General features: G+C 44.7%; 1 protein-coding gene across 1 annotated transcript; it reads right to left on the bottom strand.

Moving 5' to 3' along the window:
- Positions 1-802: 802 nt before the first annotated feature.
- Positions 803-6,327, bottom strand: SOX7 (SRY-box transcription factor 7). The gene is made up of 2 exons (XM_027600754.2): positions 5,922-6,327; positions 803-2,341 (listed from the first exon to the last, which is right to left on the bottom strand). The coding sequence occupies exons 1-2, from the start codon at positions 6,157-6,159 to the stop codon at positions 1,419-1,421; spliced, it is 1,161 nt and encodes a 386-aa protein (XP_027456555.1). The 5' UTR covers positions 6,160-6,327; the 3' UTR covers positions 803-1,418.
- Positions 6,328-26,137: the final 19,810 nt, after the last annotated feature.

Here is a 26,137-nt window from a genome sequence, read left to right as displayed (position 1 = left end):
CAGTGCGTTTCTGTTCTTTGGGAAGTCAGTATAGGGAGGGGAAGTTATTTTGAAGTGTTAGCTGAAGATGTTCCCGAGAACCAACTGTCTGGTGAGGACAGTGAATTCCTATCTCAGCCATAGGAATCATGTGTAGGATTTTTAAACCAGGGGATCTTCGAATTCGTGGGCAACTCAGGGGTGGAGGAAGAACAGAGAAGAAGAGAAAAAGAAATCCCGGGAAAGGAAGAAGGGGAGTCAGAGACAGGGAGAAGGAAGCTCCTTTTGCACCCGCAGAGGGGAGAGTATGCTGAAATTTTGCTCAAGAAATGAACATATTCAGATGGGAGGTAAATGATGTTGCGGTGTAGAAATTCTTTTTAGGTTCCCTGCTCTTGGGGTCATTCGGAACAGGGAGTTGACAAGAAACTGCCAACATCTACAAGAGTATCTGATTTAGGCTATACAGACATGCATTGAAGGATGAGTGGGAAGGTGTTTGTGTTGTGCATGTCTCACACACGCTGACTGTATAGATTCAGGCTCTGTATATTCTCTTGAAACGTGTGTGATAAAAACAATAATTTATCTTTAAAAATGGGTTTAAAAACCAGTGGCTTGAATTCAGTCACATTCAGTGATGCAGTCAACCCTAGTGGTTAATTTCCCAAATCAAGAGGAATGCTGTTTCTCAAATTGGAAGAGTACTTTTGAAAGACCACGATCATTTGGGAAGGCAATGCCAGCGCAGAAAGCCATGTGTTCTTGGGCTGCGCACCCGGAATTATCACCACGTTGGACGTTAATGAATTTTACTAAGACACATTTTTGTTTTCTTTTTAATTAGCCTTGAAAGAATCCTAGGTCAGAAAACTCTGGAGCAGAAGGGGCCTTAGATGTCAAGTCTGTCCCCCACTTTACAGATTGGGGGAGGGGCTGGAAGGGGAAGAGAGCCGAGCGCGGGCCCCTCCAGCCCTCCGAGGCAGAACTGGGACGGGACCCGGGGTCCTCTGGGTCGCAGCCCAGGGCTCTTCTCACCTGGGGGACCCAAAGATCAGAACGGCTGTACCCCATGCGTCTGGGACAGAAGCTGGAGAGGTGTGAATGCCGCTGAGATTTTCACACATTGGTTTCCGTGATGGGGACCGGGAGAAGTAAATGAAAATCTGCCGGTAAACCATCTTTTGGCAACTACCTTGCCTTATTCCCAGGGTGTAGCCAATGAGAACCCATTTGAAGGAATATGCTCAAAATGTAGGCGGCAGGGAGCAAAGGGGCACTCAGACCAGCAGAGCCCCGTTCTGCCCCGCGGACAGTTCGGACCTGCACACCCCCGGCGGTCGGAGGAAAGCCGGTAGCACTGCGCGGTCGCCTCTCTGCTCAGCCCGCGGGAAGGAGAGGGCTGCGGCGACGCAGGGCTGGGCTGGCTGCCTCGGACTCTATGATACGCTGTAGCTGTTGTAGTACGTGGCCGTGGCATCAGCCAGCACGGAGATAAGGCTGGTCTCTGTGGGGCCTGTTGATGTCACCTGGGAGACCGGGGCATGCCCACTGAGGGCCACAGCCCCTGCAGCAGAGTCTGGGTGGCCAGGAGTGTTCAAATACTGGTCGAACTCATTGCGATCCATGTCCCCCAGGAGTTCCACCTGGCTCAGCTGATCCAGGGCATCAAAGCCGGGGTGTTCGGGAGGGGGGGAGAGTTGGCCCAGGTGGGCGTGGAGGTTGGAGTGGAGAGGGTGGTAGGTGGCAGGGGAGTAATAGGCAGGAGACGGGGGACAGGCAGGTACAGTGGACATCATAGAGACGCCCGGGGACTGGCCGAGGGCCAGGGAGCCCAGGGGGTGGCCGCAGTGGAGGGGGCTGGGGGCGTACTCCGGGGAGTAAGTGGGCCCCGGCAGGTGGGAGATGCGGCGGGAGTGCGCATGCTCCTCCTGGCGAGGGGAGGAGAAGAAGGTCTGCTCCGGCTCCAGCACGTCCAGGGGCGACATTTCCGGGGGCGTGGGCAGCCCATATGGGTAAGTGTCCACGCTGCCTGGGGTGCCGCCGCCGCCAGTTGGCCTCTCGTGGTAGCAGCCCGGCAGGCTGGGCAGGGCGGAGCCCGGGGAGTACTCACCCCTGTCCTCCTTCTCCCCCAGCGCCCCGCGGCCGCCGCCCCGCTTCTCGGGTAGAGCGTTCTGGTCCCGGGAGAGCGAGCTCAGGAGGAAGCCCGGGTCCACGCGCTTGCAGAGGCGCTTGGCCTGCTTCTTCCTGCGAGGCCGGTACTTGTAGTTGGGGTAGTCCTGCATGTGCTGCAGGCGCAGCCGCTCCGCCTCGTCCACGTAGGGCCTCTTCTGGGACAGCGTCAGCGCCTTCCACGACTTTCCTGCTCACACAAGTCAGAGAAGGCCACTTTCAGCATCTGCGCGGCTTGGGGAGGCCGGTGCACCTGTCTCAGACGCTCGTGCCTCCCAGCGTCCATACTCGCACACGCCGTCCGCCTCCATCCCCCATCCCACCTCCCACCCGCGGTTACCCGCCCTCTCCACAAAGGACACCACACTTTTCGCACCCGCTCCCAGCCCAGATCTCGGCACTGTGAGGCCAAACCAATCTCTCCCGCTTGCATCCCGCAAAACCACTAACGCCAACTACGCGCACGATCACTTTCACCTCTCCTATAAAAGCCGTTAGATAACGCAAACGTGTAAACAATGCGGGATTCACAGTGAAAGGCCCACCGGACCCAATGTCAGATACACGATAAAAATATATAACGACCACACTGATCTGGGCTCTTTTTTACCCTAAGTGGACCAAGTCTAATCATTTGTGCATTTTAATGAAAACTCTCTGCCTTTGCTGATCACCAATGCCTCTCAGCAAGTGATGCTGTATTTATGGCATAAATCCCACAGGCCTTCTTGTGAGGGAACTCAGGCTCAGTCCGTCATTTCACAGATTTAAGTAAATTACAGGATCTCACTTAGGGGAACAGACAGTTATCCCTCACATCTGAAGGTCAGTTAGGACCCTGCCATGTGAAGCCCATTGCCAGAATGCTCGCATCTGCCTGCAACATGCACAGGCGCACGCGCACACATGCGTGCACACGCACACACATGCGTGCACACGCACACAGGTGCGCAAGCACACACACACTCACGATAAGACTTCCTGCTCTCTACTTAATCAGTACCCTGTGACTGTGGCAGGGGGCAGTTGCTCGGTCACTGACTCTTCTTACAGAAGCAAATTCTTTGACTTCCCTGGGTCTCTTCTTTTCCTCACTATAAAACTTGTAGCCCACTGGTGCTAAAGTGCTGGTTTCACTTGGATTTTCTATTCATCCTTATTCCCTTCTGTGTTGTTTTGTAAATTGCTTTAGCATCTCTCTCTCATTTGTCAGTACATTCATTGCACATCCCACTGGCTGCTGGTTTTCTGAAGGTCATTTCTGGACCCTTACCTCCCTGGGTGAACTTGGGATTCTGCAACTTTGGAAGTCCCCCCCGGCCCCACACACACACCCGACTCTAATGTATCCTGAAGTTACCAATCCTACTAGCTTGGAGGTATGTACCCCCATCCCCACGTGCCCTATAAGGAAAGGGGCCACATGTCCCACCCAGAACCCTTGGCACAGGGCCCAGTACAGAGCTACGTATCCTGCCACCTCGGTACCTGCACTGGCCGAATCTGCATGCCTGGCCCTCAGAGGTCACTGGAGGAGGGCGATTATTAAAGGGCGCACTACCATTGGGATGAAAGTTTACAACTATTGTGACAGAGTCATCAATTAATATAATTTAGCTGTCACTTAAAAGGGCAACTTGAAATGTGTCAGGAACTCTGGGTTTGGAGTTCGTCAGCAGTCCCTGTGGCTGAGACTGCAAAATTGTTGCAAGAGTCCCAAGATCCTGGTACACCCCACACCCTGTCTGTGGACTAATGTGACTCTAGTTTCTAAGTGTACATGGATGTCATAGTATTAATAAAATAGTCATTTTAAATGCCATTAAATGTATTAACTGTCTTTATGTGCCTTCTTATTCATAGTATCCTAAAAATAGTAGTGCTACTAGATGAAGTTTTTGATGTTAAAGATTGGAAAGCTTAGAGGCAAAAAAGTTGCCTAGGTTAGAAAGGAAAGGGCTGGGCAAGATCATGGGGTGGACGTGGATCATCCTGCTGCACCCCTATTAACAGGTGTAGAAAGTCCATATTTTTAAAAACCCCGACCCTAGGGCCAGGGGCTATGTGGTTAAGCAGGAAGAAATCAGTGTCTTCCCTGCAAAATGAATTATAACCTCTGGAAGCCTAAGTGCAAATCACCAACAGGGATCAGCTCACAAGAGGCATCTGTCAGGTAGGTCCTTTTGACTGCCCGCCCCCTGGGAAGCAGGCAGCCTCAGTCCCAAAAGGCTTCTTGGCCTGAGCTCCTCTCCCATCTCTGGCCTGGGCCTACAATGGAAACCTCACTCTCTCCTGGTCACAGGAGCTGCCCTTGAGCAAAAGGCACAGTGCCTGGGCCCACCAAAAAAAAATGTTGAGGGGCCCACACACACACAAAAAAAAGGTATTTTCGTTTCTTCAAAAACCTGAAGAAAAAAATGAACTTTCAGGTAAATGCTTTACTGTTGTATATATTAATATATTTGTCTTTATGCCCACACAGTATGAAATATAATATTTAATATTTTTTATGAAGAAAGGGGCTCACTAAGACATTGACTTACCAGTGTGTCCTGGGCATATCTAGCCAGGGGACTGGGCCATGGGTAGGAGACTTTTTGAAACCAGCAGCTTTGAAAGGGCATCTACACTGCAGGAAGAACCCTCTCTGCGGGCCTGTAGGTTTAGCCAGCAGAAAGGTGGGTGACAGCCCTCACTCCATGGTTTGGAGCTCAGGAGGGAAAAGGAAAAAGGCTCAGTTCTGGGGGGGGTGCAGTTGGGGAGGGTCAGGTCAACCTCAGGTGACCACATAATTTCCCTTGTCCCACTGTGCCGACAAAATGCTTCAAAAGGTCCCACAACTTAAAATGAATAAAACCTCCGTGGAAGGGCAAAAAGGTTAGGAGTAGAGCGGAGTTGAAAGTACTCAGCTCCTGACGCGGGAAAGAAGAAACTTCAACGAAAACCGACTCCAACTCTAAATTTTCGGACGTGCCCTAAATCCTTTCTCTGGGCCCCTCCGGTCTGGCTCATCCCTGTCCCCAGGCCCGCTGTCCCTGCTGGGACTGCGTAGCAGCATTTGGAAAGTGACAGGCTCCAGGACAGACCTCACTGGCCACCCTGAGCATCCCAATCACAGTATCTACACTCCCAAGATTGAGAAATACATTATCGAATCGAGCCTATTTGCGTACTTTTTGCTGTAGGTTTAATAAAGTTAAAGAAGGGATGCGTTCCCGCAAAGTCTCTCTTGACGAATATTCCTTAATAATATTTACAACCTCCTTCTGTGAGCGTGCCAGTGGCAAAGTTCAGGGAATGGTGTGTTTCCCGCTTCGGTATTCCTAGCAAACACCGGTTCCACCCAGCCTCTGCGTTTCCGTCCTGACCTGTGTGCGCGCAGGTCCCGGTCGCCGGGCAACCGGGATCTAGCCGCTGTCGGCCCCGCCTGTCCCCTGGGACCCCAAACTCCGCTCCTGTTCCCGCGAGTGGGCTTCCTGGCCGGCCGCAGCGGGCCGCGCGGTTTCACTTTGGGCCTCGTCGAGGTGTCCCTGCTCTGAATCCCTGTCACTGCGCGCATACCCACGCTCGCACAGATGCCCAGCCTCGCTGGCACAGCGAACGCTAGCGCTCCCCGAGCATACCCACACGCCAGGTCCTACCTAGGCTCCCGCGCCCTCGCAGGACCCCCACCCCCGGTCCCTAGCCGCGAGCCCCGGGGGCCCGCCTCCGCCCGCGCCCCCGTCCCGCCGACCTCCCGGGGCGCCCCGCCCGCTCGCTCGCTTACTCACCCAGCATCTTGCTGAGCTCGGCGTTGTGCAGGTCCGGGTTCTGCACCGCCAGACGTTTCCTCTCGTCCTTGGCCCATACCATGAAGGCGTTCATGGGCCGCCGGATACGGCTCTCCGAGCCCTTGTCCCCCGGCCCGCGAGGGGCGGCCGGCGGCGACAGCCCATCCGACAGCTCGGCTTCCAGGGCCGGGCACTCGAGCCCCTCGGGCCACGGATAAGCTCCCAACAGCGTGGCCATGGCCGCACGGGGGTCCCCTCGCTTCGCCTCGCAGGGCAGGCGCTAACCCGGCCCTCGCACGGGTCGGGCGTCCAACTTGGCTGGCAGCCGCGGCCCGTCCCTTTATTTATCAGCTTCGGGCGGCCGCGTCCTCCAATGACTCTCGAAGGCGGCGCGGCCCCTCCCTCCGTTTCGGCGCGGGCCCACTCCCTGCGTCCTGGGCCACCGCGTCCCGGCTCCGACCTGCCAGGAGGGGGAGAGTGGAGGGAGGGCCACTTCCCCGTGCCCGCCCTGGCCCGCTCTCTGCCTCCCAGTCCCTCCGGGGAATCTGCGCCTGGCCGCCTCCGGTCCCGCCCGCTCTGGGTGCAGGTGTCGCAGAGCCCGGAGGCGGGCGCCGCCCGCAGTCCCCTCGCCCCGGAGCGGGAGCCAGACTCCAGTGCCCTGTCCCGACTGGCCGTGGCCTCTCCTAGCCCCACTCCACCAACTCCTCCCGCGCCTGGAATCCCCTGGAGAACCGAAGCCAAACAGGTTTCGCTAGGCCTGGCCGGGCGCGATAGACACTGGTCTGACCATGAATCCCCCCAGAGCAGCGTGTGAACCGTTCTGAAGAGAACATTCCTACTCTTTTTCTCAAGTGACCTGGGCTCCAACAATCTCGCTCCCAGCCAACTTTGGCGGCCAGAGACTGGCAAGGACTAGGAATGCACTCCGGATGGGGTTCTATGCAGTGCTCACCAAGCCCCTACTCCCCACCCCCGACGCCCCCGCAACTCCCAGGCTGTCCTGAGGGCTTGACTGCATTCTCAGTTCTCCTTTATTCACTCTGCCATCTGATTTCTCTCCTCTAACACCCTTATCTCCACACCGCGCTTGTCTCCGAAGTCCGCGGGGTCTCCAGCTCCCTGTCTCTAGCTCTTCTCTCAGGGAATTTCCTTCTGGTTGTATTTTCTCTTGTGTCCGTCCTGCTGTCCTGCTCCTCGGAGTAGAGTTGCTCCGGGCCCTCCCCTCCCGCGTTCCCGTAAGCCTTTCCGACTCCCCAGGTTAGAGCATGGCAGGTTCTGGGCCCGCGCTCAACTCGGAGGGCTGAGAGCTGGGAGCTGAGGGCAGTCTCTCCAAGATGCCAGCCCTCTGCCTCCAGGAGAGCTCACATGATCCCCTGCTTCCTGTGAGTAGGGCTGTCCTCCTGGCTCTTATGGCAGCATCGGCACACAGTAGGCCCTCAAGAACTGCCGAATAAGTGAATGAATAAGTGAGTGAGTAAATAAGGCTTAGACACACCCTACTGTATAAAACACGGCAATCATAAGGCTTGGTTAGATCCTGGAATTCAATCTACAAATATTTACTGAGCGCCATCCCTATTCAGGGCTTAGTAGAAGTGACCCTGAAAGGAGGTAGCATTGTGGGAGGACCCTCCTGGGGTCTGGAGTCAGGACCTGTCTTCAGTGTTTGATTACTTAATGTGTGACTCTGGGCAAGTCAGGTATCTCTCTAGGCCTTTTTACCTAAACCTAAAAGGAGGACAATGATAAGACTTGATCTCACAGGGCTGTTGTGAAGATCTGGTGAGATATGTTAAAGCTTAAACTCTGTATGATGCTTGATGTTAATACAACTCTAGATGTAAAGCCCTGTAAATTCTAAGACCAAATTTCAATGTCCTAGTGTGCACCGAGTTCATAAGTGCCTTGTGTGCAACATGAGTTCCCAGAAAGGCCCCACAGACCCCAAGGCAAGTGGATGGAGAAATGCAACTTCTCTGTTTTTAAGTCCCAATTTTAACCTATAGAATCCCGGATAATTTTCATCCCGGAATGGGCTTTACTCATAAAACAGATTGCTCAGTTCTCCTCTCCTTTCCCGGCAGGATCCAGCAGCAGCACCCTACACCCATGCGCTCCACACGCTACCCTCACAGGCCAGAGCTGATCAGCAAAAGGAGCAGGTGCTGGCTGGAAAGTGTGTGTACCGCAGCCAGGAGAGCATCCTGGAACCCGAGGTGGAGCAGAGGGGCTGGCTGGCACCAGGGACAAGCGGGGAGCGGGTTGAACGGGGGGAGGGGAAGACGGAGGAGGGGAAGCAGAGAGAATGTTTCCACAGTCTAGGTGGACCCCGGGAAGCCTAGGCCATTTCCTATGTTGGACCCCTCTGCCAGAAATTTCCTCAAGAAAAATCCCTAGGCCGGGGTACTCTAGGAACCGCGGGGCGCTAGGGCCGCGCCAGGGCGCGGGAGGGCACCTCATTGGGGTAAGGAAGGAAGGATAAGGGACCTCAACCGGGGGTTCGGGAGGAGGACCTGCGCTGCAGCCGTGGATCCCTGGACCCCTTCTAAGCCCACCGCCGCTGCAGGGCACAGACAGTGCTCGGACAGCCCAGAGGCCTATAGGGGACAGCGCCCCCTTGCCGGCCGCGGACGTTCCCACTACAGCCCCCAGCTTCTGGCGCCCGGTCGGCGCAGTTCCGCAGTAGAGAGCGCACGCAGTGGGGCCGCGCCCAGGCACCAGGTTAAGAAGAGGCAAGGGACCCGGGGAGCGCAGAGCCGTCAAGTTGGATTCCAGAGCTCTTTAGCAAAGTTGGAGAAAACAGCGGGGGCGGGCGCAGAGAGGAGACAAGTTGTGATTGTTGTTTCCAATTGTTTAATTTCTTGCATTTCGTCTGGAGAGAGTGCACGAGACTGAGTCGTCCAGGACCTGGGCGTTAAGGGCCTCATGGCTCGATGGGCGCTGCCCTCAGCGTCTGAGCGATCTGCTCACGGGAACCCGGGCTCTTTTGCTCGCTCCATTCCTTCACTTCTTAACTTGCACCCGCGCATTGATTTACCTGGGCAACTTTATGCGAACGTGCCCTGCTGCAGGCGGTGCTAAGAGATGCGGGTCCCTGTGACTCCTCTGCCTCTCTGGTCACTGCGACCTTCAGTGTTCCGGAACTCCGAGTAGATCTCAAGTGTCCCCAAAGCCCGGGGCTCGGAGGGCTGAGCGGGAGGGCCAAGGCTGGCGATTCCCCTCCCCCCCCCCACATCCCCCTCACCGCGCAACACTTGCTTGGAACCGCGCTGGGCACAGGACTGCAGCCAGTCGTCCGTAGAGGTTCCCCGCGGTGAATCCACAAGCAAGTGAACCAAGAAGTCTCTCGAGTAGGGGCAATGGAGTGGGGTCCGCAGCGGGATGGGATGGGAGTTCTAGCAGATCCCGAAGTGCAGAGTCCGAGCAGCGGTCTGTGTGTGATGCCTCAGGGACACAGTGGACACCGCTCGAGTACCACGCAGCAGACCTGTCTGAACACAGACGCAAGTGAGCCTTACTTTCCCGTGTATATTGCGAGAACTGCGCTCTCTGCTCCCTCAAGTTACTTTTGCTTTTTTTCCTTCCTTTTCTTTTCCCTCCATCCCTATTTCCATGCTTCCCTCCCTCCCTCCTTCCCCTTCTTTCTCCTCTCCTCCCCACTTTCCCCTCTTTCTCTGCTCCTTCCCAGGTCTTTCTTTAGCTCTGTAGTTGAACATGCGTTTCCAGGAACACAGGACTTGAAGTCTGAAAGCCCGAGTGTAAATTGCTGCAACTTACTAGCGGTGTCATTTACTTGATCTTAGCCTCGGTTTCTTCATCTGTAAAATGGGGACAAAACCAGGATGAACAGATACAGTAGTTGTGAAATCACCTCCTATAAAGAACTGTGAAATGTTACAATGAATGGATGACATTCTAAATAAAATTAATAGGGTCGGGCCTTCAAAACGTTCCCCCTCAAGGAGCAGGAGTTTTCCTTATTCTATTCCAAACCTAAGAATTCTGGTGACTCTAGGAGAAGGGGAAGGAGGGGGATCAGGCGCCCGATCCCTGCTCTGATGGGGAGCTCCCGCACCAGAGCTCAGCATCTGGACCAAGCAGAGCCCTGAGCTGGTGGAACCCCAGCCACCAGCTTTCATCTCTGCAATGGTTTTACGTATGTGTTTGCTAGTACATTTCATCCCTCACACCAGGTGGGAGGTTGAAATCATCATCACCATCATCTTTGCTCACACTAATTTATGTACTTGATTGACAGACAGTCTTTGTAAAGGTCATTGGCTGACTCATCTGGGCCTCTACACAAACCCTCTTGGAAGTGGGCAGCCTGAGTGGTGTCATTAAGCCCTTTCCCCGATGACACAGGAGAGACTGCAGCTTGCAAGGGGCAGAGCAGAGACATGAACACACATCCCTTGCCTTCCTGCCTTTGTTACCTGGTTGCAGGGCTCCCCGGGGTCAGCTCCCCGCTTCCCACCCTCAGCAGAGCCCCAGGCCCGAGAGAAGGGCTTCTAACCTGTTGCCGTGTCTCCCGCTGTCCTTGTGCCCTCTCTAGTTTGGTCCCTTCAAGTTCCACCGGAGCTTTCCTCATCCAAAGGGTGTTTGAAGTTCAAGGAAATGTGAAAAGCAAATGAGCAAACCCTGTTGGCCATGGGTGAGGTGCATGCTGGAGAGCCAAGAAACCTGCCCAGGCCTGCCGGCTCCCTCTCCCCCCACTCCTCACGCCTGGTCCAGCAACAAGAAACCCTGACTTCCCTCTAAGCAGCTGTACTCAGAGTTGCTCTTTTCTAACCCAGAGGAATCTCTTCATAGTCATTTAGGAGAAATTCATCAAGGTCCCTAATTTAGAATCATTTGGGTAGGTGGGATTAAACCACACAGCATGGATTTAAGATGTACCTGTAGGCTTAATGAGTGGCCTGGAAGTAGGCAGAGCACAATGAAACCCAGACAGAGCTTCACTGCATCTGAGGTTTAACTGCTTTTCCACGGGCACTAGGGAAAGTAGACTAGGGTTTCCAAACTGCATTGTTCCTGAATGTGGGCAGTGTAGACCTCTTGCCAATATCAAAACCCCTTTGTAAGAAGGACTTAATACTAACAAAACACTGGGGTACAGAAGCCCAAGTTTTCTTGGGATGGCCCAGGTCAGACTTCCCATGCACAAGAGAATCCCCCCTTCTACATAAAAGTGCTCGTGTCTGGTTAATCGTGTCTGCCAACAAATGGTGGGAAGAACCCTGACTTGGAGCCAGAAGACGTAAATCCAGTCCCATCGGCTACTACTGGCTGAACACATTCGATCCAGTCACCTAACCAATGCACAGGGTGGAGAGTCACGGGAGGCCCAGTGAAATGAAGGGCTTGCCCATGTTGTGTGCACTCTCCAGGGCAAGGCAGAGAGAAGCCAGTGCACATTCTGGGATTTGTGTTTGCTTCTCCCTAGCACTGACGGCTGGGAGAGTTCCAAGCCAAGGACACACCTTTTCTACATTAATTTTCTCCTACTCCACTCTGAACAATGACCAGTTTTTCTTCTGTAAGGGAGTATGTATGTAGGATTGCTGCACTGAAATGATCTCTATTTAATTAGTCAGAAGCTAGACTTTCAGACTTTAGATGGAAAAACCAACAAATTATAAGAAAAACTAACAGTTGGTTCAAGGGGGTATGTTTCTATCTCTTTATCCTATTGCTTATTCTTTCCAAATGCCTAAGAAGAAGGGAAACTGACTAGAAGTCATTTTTAAATAATACACAATGGAAATAGGAAGAAATGGGAATGAGTCTTTTCTTGGGCTATCTGTACACGAGTCTGATTTCTGGGTAAATAGTGGCAGGATCATGACTGACGTTGTGAGGTGATACTGATAGAGATCTTGTCGTGGAGAACTCAGTCATCAGCCAACAATTCTGTGAGAAACTAAGGATACGTCTTGTTTGTTTAGCTTATGAGATTATCTTCATGGATGGGTTTCAACTTACCATTATTTATGTTTTGGTTTTTAATAAAGTATAATATGCCTATGGAGAAGTGTGCAGATGGTGACTTTGCTGGGATTTCACAAGGTGAACACACCTGCGTAAGTAGTGCTCAGATCATGAAACACAATTTTACTAGCCCTATTATTTTAAGGCATCCTACCACCACTAAATTGTAAGTTCCCTCAGGCAGGATTGAATATCATTCTGTTTTAAAATACAGTATATTAATAGAAAATTTGAGGTATAGCAAAGCCAACAGATCAGAAGACAACTGCCATTGGAAAGCTAGTTACTCACAGTTCCCAAGAGGGCACTCTATACTCTTGGGGACATATGGGGAAGCATTGGAAGTGGGCAAAAGCCTTCACTGTGGTTTCCTCAGGAAGGCCAAGTGAGGAAGGGGTGAGCAGGCTTAGGATTGGCTAGTCTGAAGAATTTGGGTGGGTTCTGGAGTATAAGAGTTGTCCCTGGTTTTCTGGTACCTGGCCTTGAGGTGATTCGGGCAGGTGGATAGTGGCCCAGAGTGCGAGAGCTCCATAAAGGAGATGGTTGTGGGTGTGGGTTTGTATTTGAAAAGTGCACTAGCAGTTGAGTTGTTTACTATCTCTAGGGACTGGCTAGCCTTGGGAGGGGGAATCTTTCCAGAGTCAGCAAGGCCCCTGATGTCAAAGCATCAAGATATAGACAATAAAGGACTCTGTTAATACACAGTTATCTTTGACACTCCAGAACCTAAAATAATGTGTTGCACATAGAGGGCACTCAGTGAAAGGGGAAAGACAGAAGAAAAGAGGAAGGGAAGGAGGGAGGGAGAAAGGGAGGGAAGGAGGGCAGTGGGAACAATGGGCAGTGGGTGGGTGGCTAGTTGGGCAAACAAGAGGGCTCACTTCCCACAAGCACTGAAGTGAGTTGCCCCTAACAACTCATGTGAACAGACTGCATTCAACAGCTCCTGGATTTATATTCAGATGGGATGTCTGAGCAGTCTTAGATGTCCCTTTATGAAGACTTCACTGGGAAACACACCCCTCACTCAACATATCCACTCAGACTACCTCTCTAAATGGGTCCTTGAATGATTTGCCCTGCATTTCCACTAGCATGTGACAGTGATCTAGGAAAGGATGCGATCCAGTTTTCTACTGCTCTGTGATTAACCCCCATCATGCTAGGTGACTCTGTGGTCAGGAATTTGGATAGCATACAATGAGGGTGTCTGCTTCATAATGTTTGAGGTCTCAGCTGGAAAGACACGAATAACTGAAAGTAACTTGAATGGTCAGGAGCTGGAACTATCTGGAAGTTTCTTCAGCCATGTGTCTGGCACCAGGGCTGGGGTCACTCAAAGGCTGGGTTAAGCTGAGACTGTTAACCAGAGTGTCTGTTCATGAATTTCCCACATTGTATTGGCTTCCTTTTAGCATGGTGGCCTCTGAGTAGACTTCTTAAATATTAACTCCGCTCCAAGAATGAGAGTTCCAACAAACAAGGTGCATGGTATTTTTTGACTTTGGCCCAGAAGTCACATGGCATTACCTTTAACCAGCACTCTATTGGTCAAAGTGGTCACAAGCCTGGCCAGATTTAAGGGGAGGGAACACAGATCCCCAAGTCTCAATATGGGAAATGTCAAAGAATTGTGGCATGCTTTGAAACCACTACGGGATGTGTGTATGTGTGAGATGATGGTGGTAACAACACCATAAATTTAAAACTCAAATAACCAACTCATAACAACACTCCTTCCCACCCCAAGGTCAAAGTCAAGGCAAAGAAGTATGTCACCCTTTTCTTCATGTCTTCTGCCCACATACATTATACAATGCCATTCCTTTAAAAGGTTTTTCAAAGTTTCCCCAAAGAAAATAATAGAAATATGGTAACAATAATTTCATTTTTAAGATGGAGAATGCTGAGGCATAAGGTGTATTAGAGCCATAAAACAATTTAAAGGATGCTACTGGGTCTGGATATTGAAATTGCATTTGAAAAAAAGCTTAATGAGTTTTAGATCCACATTTGGACTGAAATTTGTACAGTTTTATTGGAAGCGGTGGTTGGGCTATTTGGCAAGAATTGAAGTACAGGTAGGGAAAATGGTTTCCAAGGTCTTCTTCAACTGGGTTTTTAAATGTCATCATCCTCTCACTTCAACACTATATCTAGTCAACATAATGTTTGGAGTACAACTAATAACAGTCTTGTTTACTTATAGAAACAGATATTTTACCTATTTATTTTTAGCTGTTTATTTAAAAAAATAATTTAAAGTGCTATTACAGATCACATCCCATTTCATTTCCAAACATCCTACAAGGAAAGCAAGGAACACAAATTATTTTTTTAAGAGTTTATTTATTTATTTGATAGAGAGAGAGGGAACACAACCATGGGGGAGCTGGAGAGGGAGAAGCAGGCCTCCTGCCGAGCAGGGAGCCCAATGCGGGGCTCAATCCCAGGACCCTGGGATCATGACCTGAGCTGAAGGCAGATGCCTAACGACTGAGCCACCCAGGTGCCCCAGGAACACATGTTATTAATACCCTAGTTTTGTAGATGAGCAGGTAAGGTTCAGACATTAAATGACAACTAGTGAGTGGCAGAATGGGTAAAATGACTCAGCCCAAGGCTCTCTCAAGAAGACCCATTCATTGCCAGTTCTCCACAAGATGTAGGGCTCAAATGAAATGAGGCTGTCTGTATCTAAACCAAACAATATAATGTGTAAGAAAGTAAACTTTAAATTACAGAAACTTCCACTTCTGCCCATGATGGAAAAACAGGGATTAGATTTATCTTCCCACCTTAAACCACTACAAAACTAGATGAAACCTATAAAACAAAAGTTTTCAGACATTGTACACAGACAGTGTGGAACAATAATCCCAGAAAAGATAAATAAACAAGGTGAACTCAGTAAGTTCCCCTGCTCACTGTCTGGAGAAAGCTTCCAGACCATAGCGCAGGGAAGAGAAACTGAAACAAAGACCAGGGGTTTTGCTGTGTCAAGGAGACAATGTTCTGAGCTCAGGGAGGACAAAGCAAAGAAGAGACCGCACAGAGGAAGAGCCTCAAAGATTTGCAGAAAGGTCTCCTTGCTCTTTGCCTGAGTACTCATCTGCACATGTATGTGAAAAAATACTAAGGCTGTGTGGGAAAAAATCTGGAAAAAAGTAGGAGGAATAATCTGAGTTCACATGGGGCCAGAAAGCGTTCCTGTTCCCACTGGCCAAGGTGTTAAGATCTCTTAATACATGGGGCATCAGGTATTGTCCTCAGAAGAGTATTTTCTCATAAAAAAACTACAACTCATAACCAGGATAAAAACGACCAACAATAGAAATAGAAACAGAAATGATAATGGAGCTAGCAGATAAGGATATTAAAAGAGCTATTTTAAATATATTCCATATGTTCAAGAAGATAAGGGAAAACAAAAATATAGTGGGGAGAGAAATAAAAGATCTAAAAAGACTCAAATCAAAATTTTAAAGGTGAAATATACAAAATTTGGAATACAAAATATACTAGTTAAGATTAACATCAGATTAGATATTACAGAAGAAAATATTAGTGAACAAGAGACAAACTATCCACAATGAAAAGCAGAGGGAAGAATTACTGAAAATAGAGAAGCAACAACCTGTGAGACAATATTGAGTGGCCTACCATAAAAGGAACTGAAGTCCCAGAAGTAAAGGAAATATTAAAATCCATATATGAGAAAATAATGGCTAAAAAGTTTGCAAAGTTAATGGAAACTATAAATCCACTGTTTCAAAAAGATCAACATTCTTCAACCAGAAGAAACATAAAGAAATCACAAATAGACACACCATAGTTAAACTTCTGAAAATCTTAAAAGCAACCAGAGTTAAAAGGACACATAACTATAGAAGAACAAAGATAAGAATTACAGAAGACTCCATGCTTGAAACTATGCAATCCAGAAGACAATGGAAAAACATTTTTTTTAAAGTGCTAAAAGAAAGTTTTTAAAATCTTCAACCTATAATTCTATATCCAGCCAAAATGCCCTTTAAAATGAAAGCAAAATAAAGACTTTTCACACAGGCAGAAGCTTACTGAATTCATTATCAGTAGGCTGGCACTATAAAAAATTCTGAAGGAAGTCCTTCAGGCAAAGGGAAGTGATACCAGATGGAAATTTGGATACACATGAAGGAATGATAATATATAGGTAAATATAAAATATATTTTTTCTATTTTAAAAACCTCCTTAAAAGATAATTGATTCTTTAAAGCAAAAAAAAATAGCAATATATTATGGCACTTTAACATTTGTAGAAATAAAATGTTATGACAGTAGCCCCAAGGCCATGAGGAGGGAGATGAAAATATACTGTTGTGATGTTCTTATTCTATATGTGAGGTGATAACATTATTTAATGGTAGACTGATCAATTAAAGATACATATTGTAAACTCTACAGCAATCACTTTTAAAAAAAAAGGGGCAAATAGACTTATTGTTGATAAAATTGTATCATAAGAACTTCAATTAATCTAATTTATCCAAGACATGAAAGGAGGAAAAAAGAGAAAGAACAGATGGGACAAAGAGAAAACATATAGTAAGTTATTAGATTAAAACCCAACCATATTGATGACTGCATCAAGCAATTATGGCCTAAATACTCCATTTAAATGGAAAATATTGTCAGATTGGAAAAAGAAGCCAGGCTAACCATATGGTGCCTGTAAGAAATTCACTTTAGACACAAATACACAGATAGCATGGCAATTCTAGTTTCCCGTCTGGCATGTAGGGAGCCTGGAAATCATCAATCCCATTCTAACAATAAGAGAAAAGATAAACTGAAATTCAACAACTCTTAGATCCATCAGAGAATTGAGGCAATGAAAGGTCATGAATATGAGATAATAAAAAAATATATTGGTCTCTGTCCCTGGTTCCTAGGACTGAGCTCCTGAAACCCTTGAAATTCCCTAATAAGAGCACTAGGAGGATCTTTTGTCCTTTTGAAGTGACTCTGGGTGGGTATTTGGATGGCTCCTGGATGGGAGCTGTTCACCAGAAGGATCAGGTTTGGAATTGGAATTTTCAGCCCCACTCCCTACTTCCCCAAAGAGGGTAGAGGGGCTGGAAATGGAGTTAATAATTGATCCTACCTACATGAGAAAGCCTTCATAAAATCCCGAAAGTATGACATCCAGAGAGTTTCCAGGTGGGTGAACACAGACACATCAGGAGGCTGGCATACCCCAACTCCCCAGGGATAGAAGCTCCTGTGCTCAGGATCCTCCCACACCTTGCCCTATCTACCTCTTTATGGGGCTGTTCATCTGTATCCTTTATCAAATCCTTTAATAAACTGGTAAATGTAAGGGTTTTCCTGAGATCTATGAGTCACTCTAGCAAATTGGTGGAACCCAAGGAGGGGGTCATTGGAACCTCTGATCTATAATCAGTTGTTCAGAAGCATAGGTGATAAGCTGGGGTTGCAACTGGCACTTGAAGTGTGTTGCACATGGGGGGGGGAGCGTCTTGTGGGACTGGGTCCTTAACCTGTGGGATCTGATGCTATCTCTGGGTAGATAATGTCAGAATTGAGGTAAATTATAGGACAGTCAACAGGTATTTCAGAGAATTGCTTGGCGTCATAGAGAATTTCCACACATTTGGTGACCAGAAGTGAAGTTCTTTGTGTGAGTAGTAAGGGAGACTCATAGGGAAGAAACATACAGTAGGGAAGAACTATTTTTATCCCCCTATACAGAAGGAAGAAAATAGGTTTCTCCAAACACAAGGCTAACTGCTGTCCCCAAGATTGGAGAGCCAGATAGGTGGATACAAAGAATCACAACTTTCCAAAGCAGAAACCCATGAGGAGAAACCTTCACAGGGACCAGTACCAGGTTCCTTTTACTCAGTACATCATACCTGGTTTTCAAGAAAAAAAAAAAAATCATACTAAAAAGCAAAGAACATTGAAGAGACAGAGTGAGCATCGGAACCAAACTCAGATATGACAGGGATGTTGGAATTATCAAACTGGGAATTTAAAATAACTATGATTAATATGCTAGGTGCTCTAGTGAAAAAAGTGGACAACATGCAAGAACAGATAAGTAATGTAAACAGAGAGATGGGAATCATAAGAAAATATTAAAAAAGTGTTCAAAATCCAAGCACTATAACAGAATTGAAGAATGCTTTTGATGGGTTCATTAGTAGACTGGATACAACTAAGCAAAGAATCAGTGAGCTTGAGGATGTGTCAATAGAAACTCCCCAAACTGAAAAGCAAAGAGAAAAAAAATGGAACAGAATATTCAAGAACTTGTGGGACAACTACAAAAGGTATAGCATATGTGTAAGGGAATTACACATTTTCTCACATAGCAGAATAAGAAGACAGAGAAAAAGGAAGAGAAGAAATATTTGAAGCAATAATGACCAAGAATTTCCTAAGCCACATATTCAGCAAACTCAGAGAACACCAGGAAGGATTAATGCCAAAAAAATCTATACCTAGGCATATCATATTCAAACTGCAGAAAAAAATCCTGACAGAAGCCAGAGGAAAATGCCTTACCTATAGAGGAGCAAGGATAAAAATTACATTAGACTTCTCTTTAGAAATCATTCAAGCAGGAAGAGTGGAGGAAATGGTCCGAGTTTTCCATATCCTCATTACACTTGTTACTTTGTTTTTTGTTTTTGTTTTCCTTTTCATGACACCATCTTAGTGGGTGTGAAATAGTTTCTTGTAGTTCTAACTCACATTTCCCTTAACCCACATTTTCTTACTTATTGGCTATTTGCTTATCTTCTTTGTGAAGAAATATATATTCAAGTCCTTTGGTCATTTTTTTAAAAGATTTTATTCATTCATTCATTTATTTTAGAGAGAGAGAGAGAGGGTGAGGAAGGGCAGAGGGGGAGGGAGAGAGACAAGCAGATTCCACGATGAGCATGGAGCTGACACAGGGCTCGATCTCATGACCCTGAGATCATGACCTGAGCTGAAATCAAGAGTCAGAGACTTAACCAACTGGGCCACCCAGGAGCCCCTCCTTTGAGCATTTTTAAATAGAGTTGTGTTTTGTTGTTGAGTTGTAGGATCTCTGGATATATTCTGGGTATCAATTCCTTATCAGATATATTATTTGCAAATATTTTCTCCCATTTCATGAGTTTCATTTTCATAATGTTCTTTCAGACAAATTTTTAAAAATTTTTGATGAAGCCCAACTTATCTATTTTCTCTTTTGTTGCCTATACTTGGGATGTCATGTCCAAGATATCACTGTCAAATCCAATGTCATGAATTTTCCCCCTATGTTTTCTTTCTAAGAGTTTTAGCCCTACATTTAGGTCTTTGATCCACTTTGTTAATTTTTATGTATGGTGTAAGGCAAGGGTCCAACTTTACTTTTGTGCATGTGAATATCCAGTTTTTTTCAACACCATTTGTTGAAAAGACTGCCCTTTCCCCCATTGGTCTTGGCACCCTTGTCAAAAATCGTTTGGCCAGAGGCGCCTAGGTGGTCAAACGGTTAAGCATCTGACTTCAGCTCAGGTCATGATCTTGGGGTCCTGGGATGGTGCCCCGCCTTGGGCTCCCAGCTCAGCGGGTAGTCTGATTCTCTCTCTGCCCCTCCCCCTGCTCGTGCTCTCTTTCAAATAAATAAAATCTTAAAAAAAATCGTTTGGCCATACACGTAAGCATTTATTTCTAGGCTCTCTATTCCATTGGTTTATTTATCTGTCTTTATGCCAGTACCACAGTATTTTAGTTACCACAGCTTTGTAGCAAGTTTTGAAAGCAGGAAATGTGAGACTTCCAACTTTTTGTTGTTGTTGTTAAGATTTGTTTGACTATTTGAGTCCCTTGGGGTTTCATATGAATTTTAGGATGGATTTTTCTATTTCTGCATAAATCTGTCATTAGAATTTAATCAGGATTTCATTGAATCTGTAGATTGTTTGGATAGTATTAACATCTTAAAAATATTAAGATTCCATAAACATGGAATGTCTTTCCATTTATTTGTCTTCCTTAATTTCTTTCAGTAATATTTTGTAGTTTTCAGTATACTTAACCCAGCCTCCTAGGTTAAGTTTACTCCTATTTTATTTTATTTTATTTTATTTTATTTTATTTTATTTTATTTTATTTTATTTTATGCTATCTTAAATGAAAATTTTCCCTTAACTTCCTCTTTGGATTGTTCATTGTTACTGTATAGAAACCAACTGATTTTTGTGTGTTGATTTTGCATCCTGCAACTTTGTTGAGTTTGTTTAAGTTTTTAAAAATAGTGTAATCTTTAAGGTTTTTCTACATGTAAGATCCTGTCGCTGTGAACAGAGATAGTTTTACTTCTTCCTTTGAATTTTGGATAACTTTTTATTTTTGTTTTTTTGCCTAATTGCTGTATTATGTCCAGTCCTATGCTGAATAGAAATGACAAGAGTGATAGTTAAGAGACCAAACTGAGGGTTGATGGAGGGGAGGTGGGCGGGGTGATAGGTTAAGTGGGTGATGGGTTTTAAGGAGGGCACTTGTTGGGATGAGCACTGGGCTTATATGTAAGTGATTAATCATTAACTTCTACTCCTGAAACCAATACTACACTATATGTTAACTAACTTGAATTTAAATAAAATTTTCAGAAAAAGAATAAAAGAGAAGAAAAAAGAAATGGTGAGAGTGGACATCACTGAATTGTTCCTGATATTAGAGGAAAAGCATTTAGGTCTTTCTCCATTGACCATGATGCTGGTTGTGGCTTTTTCACATATGGCCTTAAGTATGTTGAGGTAGTTCCTTTCTATTCTTCATTGGTTGAGTGTTTTTACCATGAAAGAGTGTTGAATTGTATCAGATTTTTTTTTAATCAGTTGAGATGATGGCATGGGTTTTCTTCCCCTTCATTCTGTTAATTATGTGTATTACATTGATTTTGTAAGTTGAACAATTGCATTTCAGGAATAAGTCCCACTTGGATTATTGTGTAATCCTTTTAATATGCTGCTGAATTCAGTTTGCTGGTATTTTGTTGAGTACTTTGCACCTATATTCAGAAGGGGTATTAGTCTGTAGTTACCTTGTGTCTGTTTTGTGTCTGTCTCGCCTCACAGAATAAGTTTGGAAGTGTTTCCCCATCTTCAATCTTTAGAAGAGTTTGAAAAAAATTGGTATTAATTTTTTAAATGTTTGATAGAATTCACCTGTGAAGCCATCTGTCCCAGGCTTTTCTTGGGAGATTTTTGGTTACTGATTCAATCTCCCTTATAGCTCTATTTGCATTTTTCTATTTCTTCATCTTTCAGTCTTGGTAATTTCCTAGGAATTTGTTCATTTCATCTAGGTTATCCAATTTGTTGGCATACAATTTTTCATGGTACTTTCTTATAAGAGAATATTTATATATAATCCCTTTTATTTCTGTAAAGTTGGTCGCAGTGTCCTCTCTTTTACTTCTGATTTTAGTTATTTGAATCCTCTCATGCATATGTGCTCTCTTTCTATTAGTCAATCTAGTTAAAGACATGCCAATTTTGTTCATCTTTAATGAAAACTGGTCTTGTTGGTGCTCTCTACTGTTTTTCTATTACCTACTTTACTTATCTCTGCTCCAATCTTTACTATTTTCTTCCTTCTAGCTTTGGGTTTAGTTTGTTCTTCTTTTTCCTACACTTAGTTCCTTAAGGTGTAGAATTAGATTGTTGATTTGAGACTTTTTTCTTTTATAATGTAAGCATTTACAGCCATAATTTTCCTGCTTAGTATGGCTTTCTTTGACTGTATCTGATAAGTTTTGGTATGTTGTGTCTTAACTTCTGTTTGTCTCAAGATATATTCTAATTTGCCTTATGAGTTCTTCCTGGACTCACTGATTGTTTAAGAATGTATTGTTTAGTTTCCACATATTTGTGAATTTACTAGTTTTTCTTCTGTTGATTTCTAGTTTCATTCTATTGTGATTGACGAAGATATGTTGTATGCTTTCAGTTTTAACTTTATTAAGATTTGTTTTGTGGCTTAGTATATGGTCTTTCCCAGAGAATGTTCCTTAAGTACTTGAGAAAAATGCATATTCTGTTGTTGTTGTGGGGGGGTGATCTGTATATGTCTGTTAGGTCCAATTGGTCTATAGTTTTATTCCAGTCCTCTGTTTCTTTATTGGTCTTCAGTCTGGCTACTCTGGCCATTATTGAAATTGGAGTATTGAAGTCTCCTACTAGTATTGTACAGCTATCTACTTCTCCTTTCAATCCTGTCAATATTTGTTTCAAATATTTTGGAGCTCTGATGTTTGGTTTGGATATATTATTATAATTGTTGTATCTTCTTGGTGAATTGACCACTTAGTATATAATATCCTTGTCTCTTATAAATTTTTGACTTAAAGTCTATTTTGTCTGATATTAGTATAGCTCCCCTGCTCTCTTTTAGTTACTATTTTCACGACATATCTTTTACCATCCTTTCCCTGTCAACCTATGATCCTTAGATGTAAAGTGCATCTTTTATAGACAGTGTATAGTTTTGGTGTGTGTATCCACTCTGCCATTCTGTCTTTTGATTGAGGAGTTCAACCCATTTATAGTTAAATTACCAATATGGAAGCACTTACTTTTGATATTTAAAAAATGTTCTGTATGCTTATAGCTTTTTTTGTCCTTCATTTCCTCCATTACCACTTTCCTTTGTGTTCAGTTGACTTTTTGTAGTGACACATTTTGATTCTCTTCTCATTTCCTTTTTGTATATTCTTTAGATAGTTTCTCTGTGGTTACCATGAGGATGATATTCATCCTAAAGTCATTACAATCTACCTTGAATTGATAGCAACTTAATTTCAATCACATACAAAAACTCTATTCCTTTACAGCTCTGCTCTCCCCAACTCTGTTATTGATGTCACAACTTATATCCTTATATGTTGTATAATCACTAACATAAGTTTATATTTCTTTGTCTTTTAAATACTGCAGAAAATGAAGATTAGAGTTACAAATCAAAATTACAACAATACTACTTTTTACATTTGTCCGTATATTTATCTTTACTAGAGAACCTTATATTTTCATTTGGCTTTGAGTTATTTTCTAATGTCCTTACATTTCAACTTTAAAGACTCCCTTTAGAATTTCTTATAGAACAAATCTAATGGCAGTGAACTCCATCAGCTTCTTTTTGTCTGGGAATATCTTAATTTCTTCCTCATTTTTGAGGGACAGTTTTGCTGGATATAGAATTCTTGATTGACAGGGCCTCTCCTCTCATTTCATCATTTTAATATATCATCCCATTGCTTTCTGCTGAGAAATCCACTGACAGTCTTATTGGATCTCTTGTATGTGATGAGTCACTTTTCTCTTGCTGCTTTCAAGATTCTCTCTTTATCTTTGGCTTTCAATAGTTTGATTATAATATGTCTTGATGTGAGTCTCTTTGGATTTATCCTACTTGGAGTTTGTTAAGCTTCTTGTATTTATATCCATATATTTCCTCAAATTTGGTAAGCTTTCAGTCATTATTTCTTCAAATAGTCTCTCTGCCCCTTTCTCTCTTCTCCTTCTGGGACTCCTACAATGCTTATTTGGTATGCTTGTTCATGCCTCTTAAGTCTCTTAGGCTCTGTTCACTTTTCTTCTTTATTCCTTTTGCTCCTCACACTTGATAATCTCAAATGTCCAGTCTTCAAGTTTACTGATCCTTTCTTCTATGTATTTGAACCTGCTGTTGAAACCCTCTAGCGAAAACTTAGGTATTGTATCTTTCAGCACAGGATTTTGTTTGGTTCATTTTTATAATTTCTATCTCTTTGTTTATATCGCCATTTTGTTCACATATAGGTTTCCTGAGTTCCTTTAGTTCTTAGTGTTTTCCTTTAACTCTTTAAGCATATTTAAGAGTTGTTTTAAAGTCTTTGTCTAGTAAGTTCACTGTGTGTTTCTTCAGAGACTATTTCTGGAAATTTATTTTGTTCCTTCAAATGGGGCATGTTTCCCTGTTTCTTCACATACCTTGTGATCTTTTGTTGAAAACTGGGCATTTGAGAAAATGGCTGCCCTACTAGTCTTTGCAGATTGGCATGGGAAACCTTTACTAATTAGCATGTCCCTGAGTCTGAAGATCAGCACAGGGTGAAGACTTAAGAATTTCTTAGGTCTTTTCTGGGCATGTGTCCTATCTGGGCTTATGTGTCCATAGTCTCCCCCTGTATCACTCCCTCCCCATTTTCCTTTCCTGCTTTTAACTGTCTTAACTTCCCTATGGGTCCCAGCCCAGCTTCTTCTCAGCACCTTAGATGTTCTGTCATATTACTCTGCCCACAGTCTTTTGTGCCCAGGCATCTGTACATCTGCAATCCCCCTGTAGTTTTACATGCCATGGCACCTACCACTTCCTTCCATGGCTTCCAACCAAAGATCCAAACCTTGCTGCTATTTCCTGTCTGAGTTCTGAGTCAGGGAAGACAGATACGAGTCCCTTGGGTGGCCCATAGATACGCTAGAATGTTATAATTTCCCCTCTACTCTTTCTGGCCCAAGGGACAGAACAAATGATTGGGTCATTTCCTCTGACTTCACTGTAGGGGAGTGGGGTGAAGGCAAGTAAAAACATCATGAAATTTCCTAGCATTTTGAGTGCAGTTTTATCTTGACTGGGTGTTTTTTTGGCTGATTTCCAGAGATTCTATGAAGTTATCTTAGTAAGCTTATATTGTTTATTTGATGTTTTTGCTGAAGAACTGAGGTCTGGAGCTTCCTAGTCGGTCACCTAGTTGATGTCCAGTATTTAATTTTTCTGAGTGATTATACACAGTATTTTTTTTAAATTTCTATTTCTAATAGTTCATTAAAAGATAAAAAATATAATTGTGTGTTGCCCTTGTAACCTGTGAGTTTGTTAAACTCTTTATCAGTTCAAGAAGGATTTTAGGACAGATTCCTTGGGGTATTCTATGTACACAATCATCTCACAACTCAATATAAAGAGGAAAATGCAATGAAAGGGTGGGGAAAAGATTTGGACACTTTACAAAGGAAGATATAAGAATGGCCAATAAGCACATGAAAAGATGCTCAACATTATTAGTTATTAGGGGGAAATACAAATTAAAGCCACAATGAGATAATATTGCATATCTGGTTAATAGAACTAAAAATATTAAGAATATCAAGTGTTGGTGAGGATGTGGAACATCCTCAGAACTCTCATAAACTGCTTATGAGGATGTAAAGTGGTAGCTTTTGGAAAACTGACAGTTTCTAAGTTAAGCAAACATTTATCATATGACCTGGCCTTTCCACTCCTAGATGTTTCTCCATGAGAAATGAAAGTGTATGTCCAAATAAGGACTTGTATTTGAATGCTCATAGAAGCTTTGTGCATAAGAGTACACAACTGCAAAAAAACTCATATGGTCATTTGATGAATGGATTAACTGGTCTATCCCTAAATGTAATCCACTTAGCAATAAAAATGAACAAACTACTGACAAATACAATAACACTGTTGAATTCCAAAAACATTATGCTAAGTTGAAATGATTCCACTCATATGAAATTCTAGAAACAATAAAGCTATAATGATGGAAAGTAGATCAGTAGTTGCCTGGGGGCCAGGGCATGGAGGGAGGTGGCTGACTGCAAAGCAGCATAGGGAAACTCATTGGCTGATAGAAATATTCTATAACACAAAAATTGTAGTGATTACACACTATCCTCTCCTCAAAACTCATCAAATTGCACACTAAAAATGGTCATTTTATTGTTTGTAAAGTACACTTTAATCAGTCTGACTTTAAAAATACAACATTGAGCACTAGGCATGGATTTCTTTGGGCTACCAGTGCCTACTGCCCCACAATACAGCGAAATATAGGAATAAGAGGAAATCACTTAATTTACTCACATATTGTCTATGATTTACTTATTCAAAAATATTTCTTAAACACGTATTGGGGATAGGCACAGTGTTAGGTGTTAGGGAATGAGAAAAAGCTTCTCCCATGGTAAGTATGGAGAAAAGCACATACTCAGTGCCAAAAGGAACAGGAGAGGGACATATAACCAAGACCAGGAGTGGTCAGGGAAGTGGGGGACTGTGAACTAAATACTGAGTGATGAATATATTGTATTTCTTTCTAAATATGTTCACATAATGATCCTCAAGGATAGGCAGGAGGCTGTGTAGCCTAAAGGAAACACTGGGGGCTTGGGAG

Source organism: Zalophus californianus, chromosome 2, assembly GCF_009762305.2.
Source record: "Zalophus californianus isolate mZalCal1 chromosome 2, mZalCal1.pri.v2, whole genome shotgun sequence".
NCBI lineage: Eukaryota > Metazoa > Chordata > Mammalia > Carnivora > Otariidae > Zalophus > Zalophus californianus.
Note: the sequence above shows the minus strand (reverse complement) of the source record. Positions and strands in the feature narration are given on the sequence as shown.

Coding starts and splice junctions, on each gene's coding strand:
- SOX7 (XM_027600754.2), bottom strand. CDS start 6,159: ATGGCCACGCTGTTGGGAGCTTATCCGTGGCCCGAGGGGCTCGAGTGC. Junction 2,342..5,921: donor CGAGCTCAGCAAGATGCTGG/GTGAGTAAGCGA, acceptor TTGTGTGAGCAG/GAAAGTCGTGGAAGGCGCTG.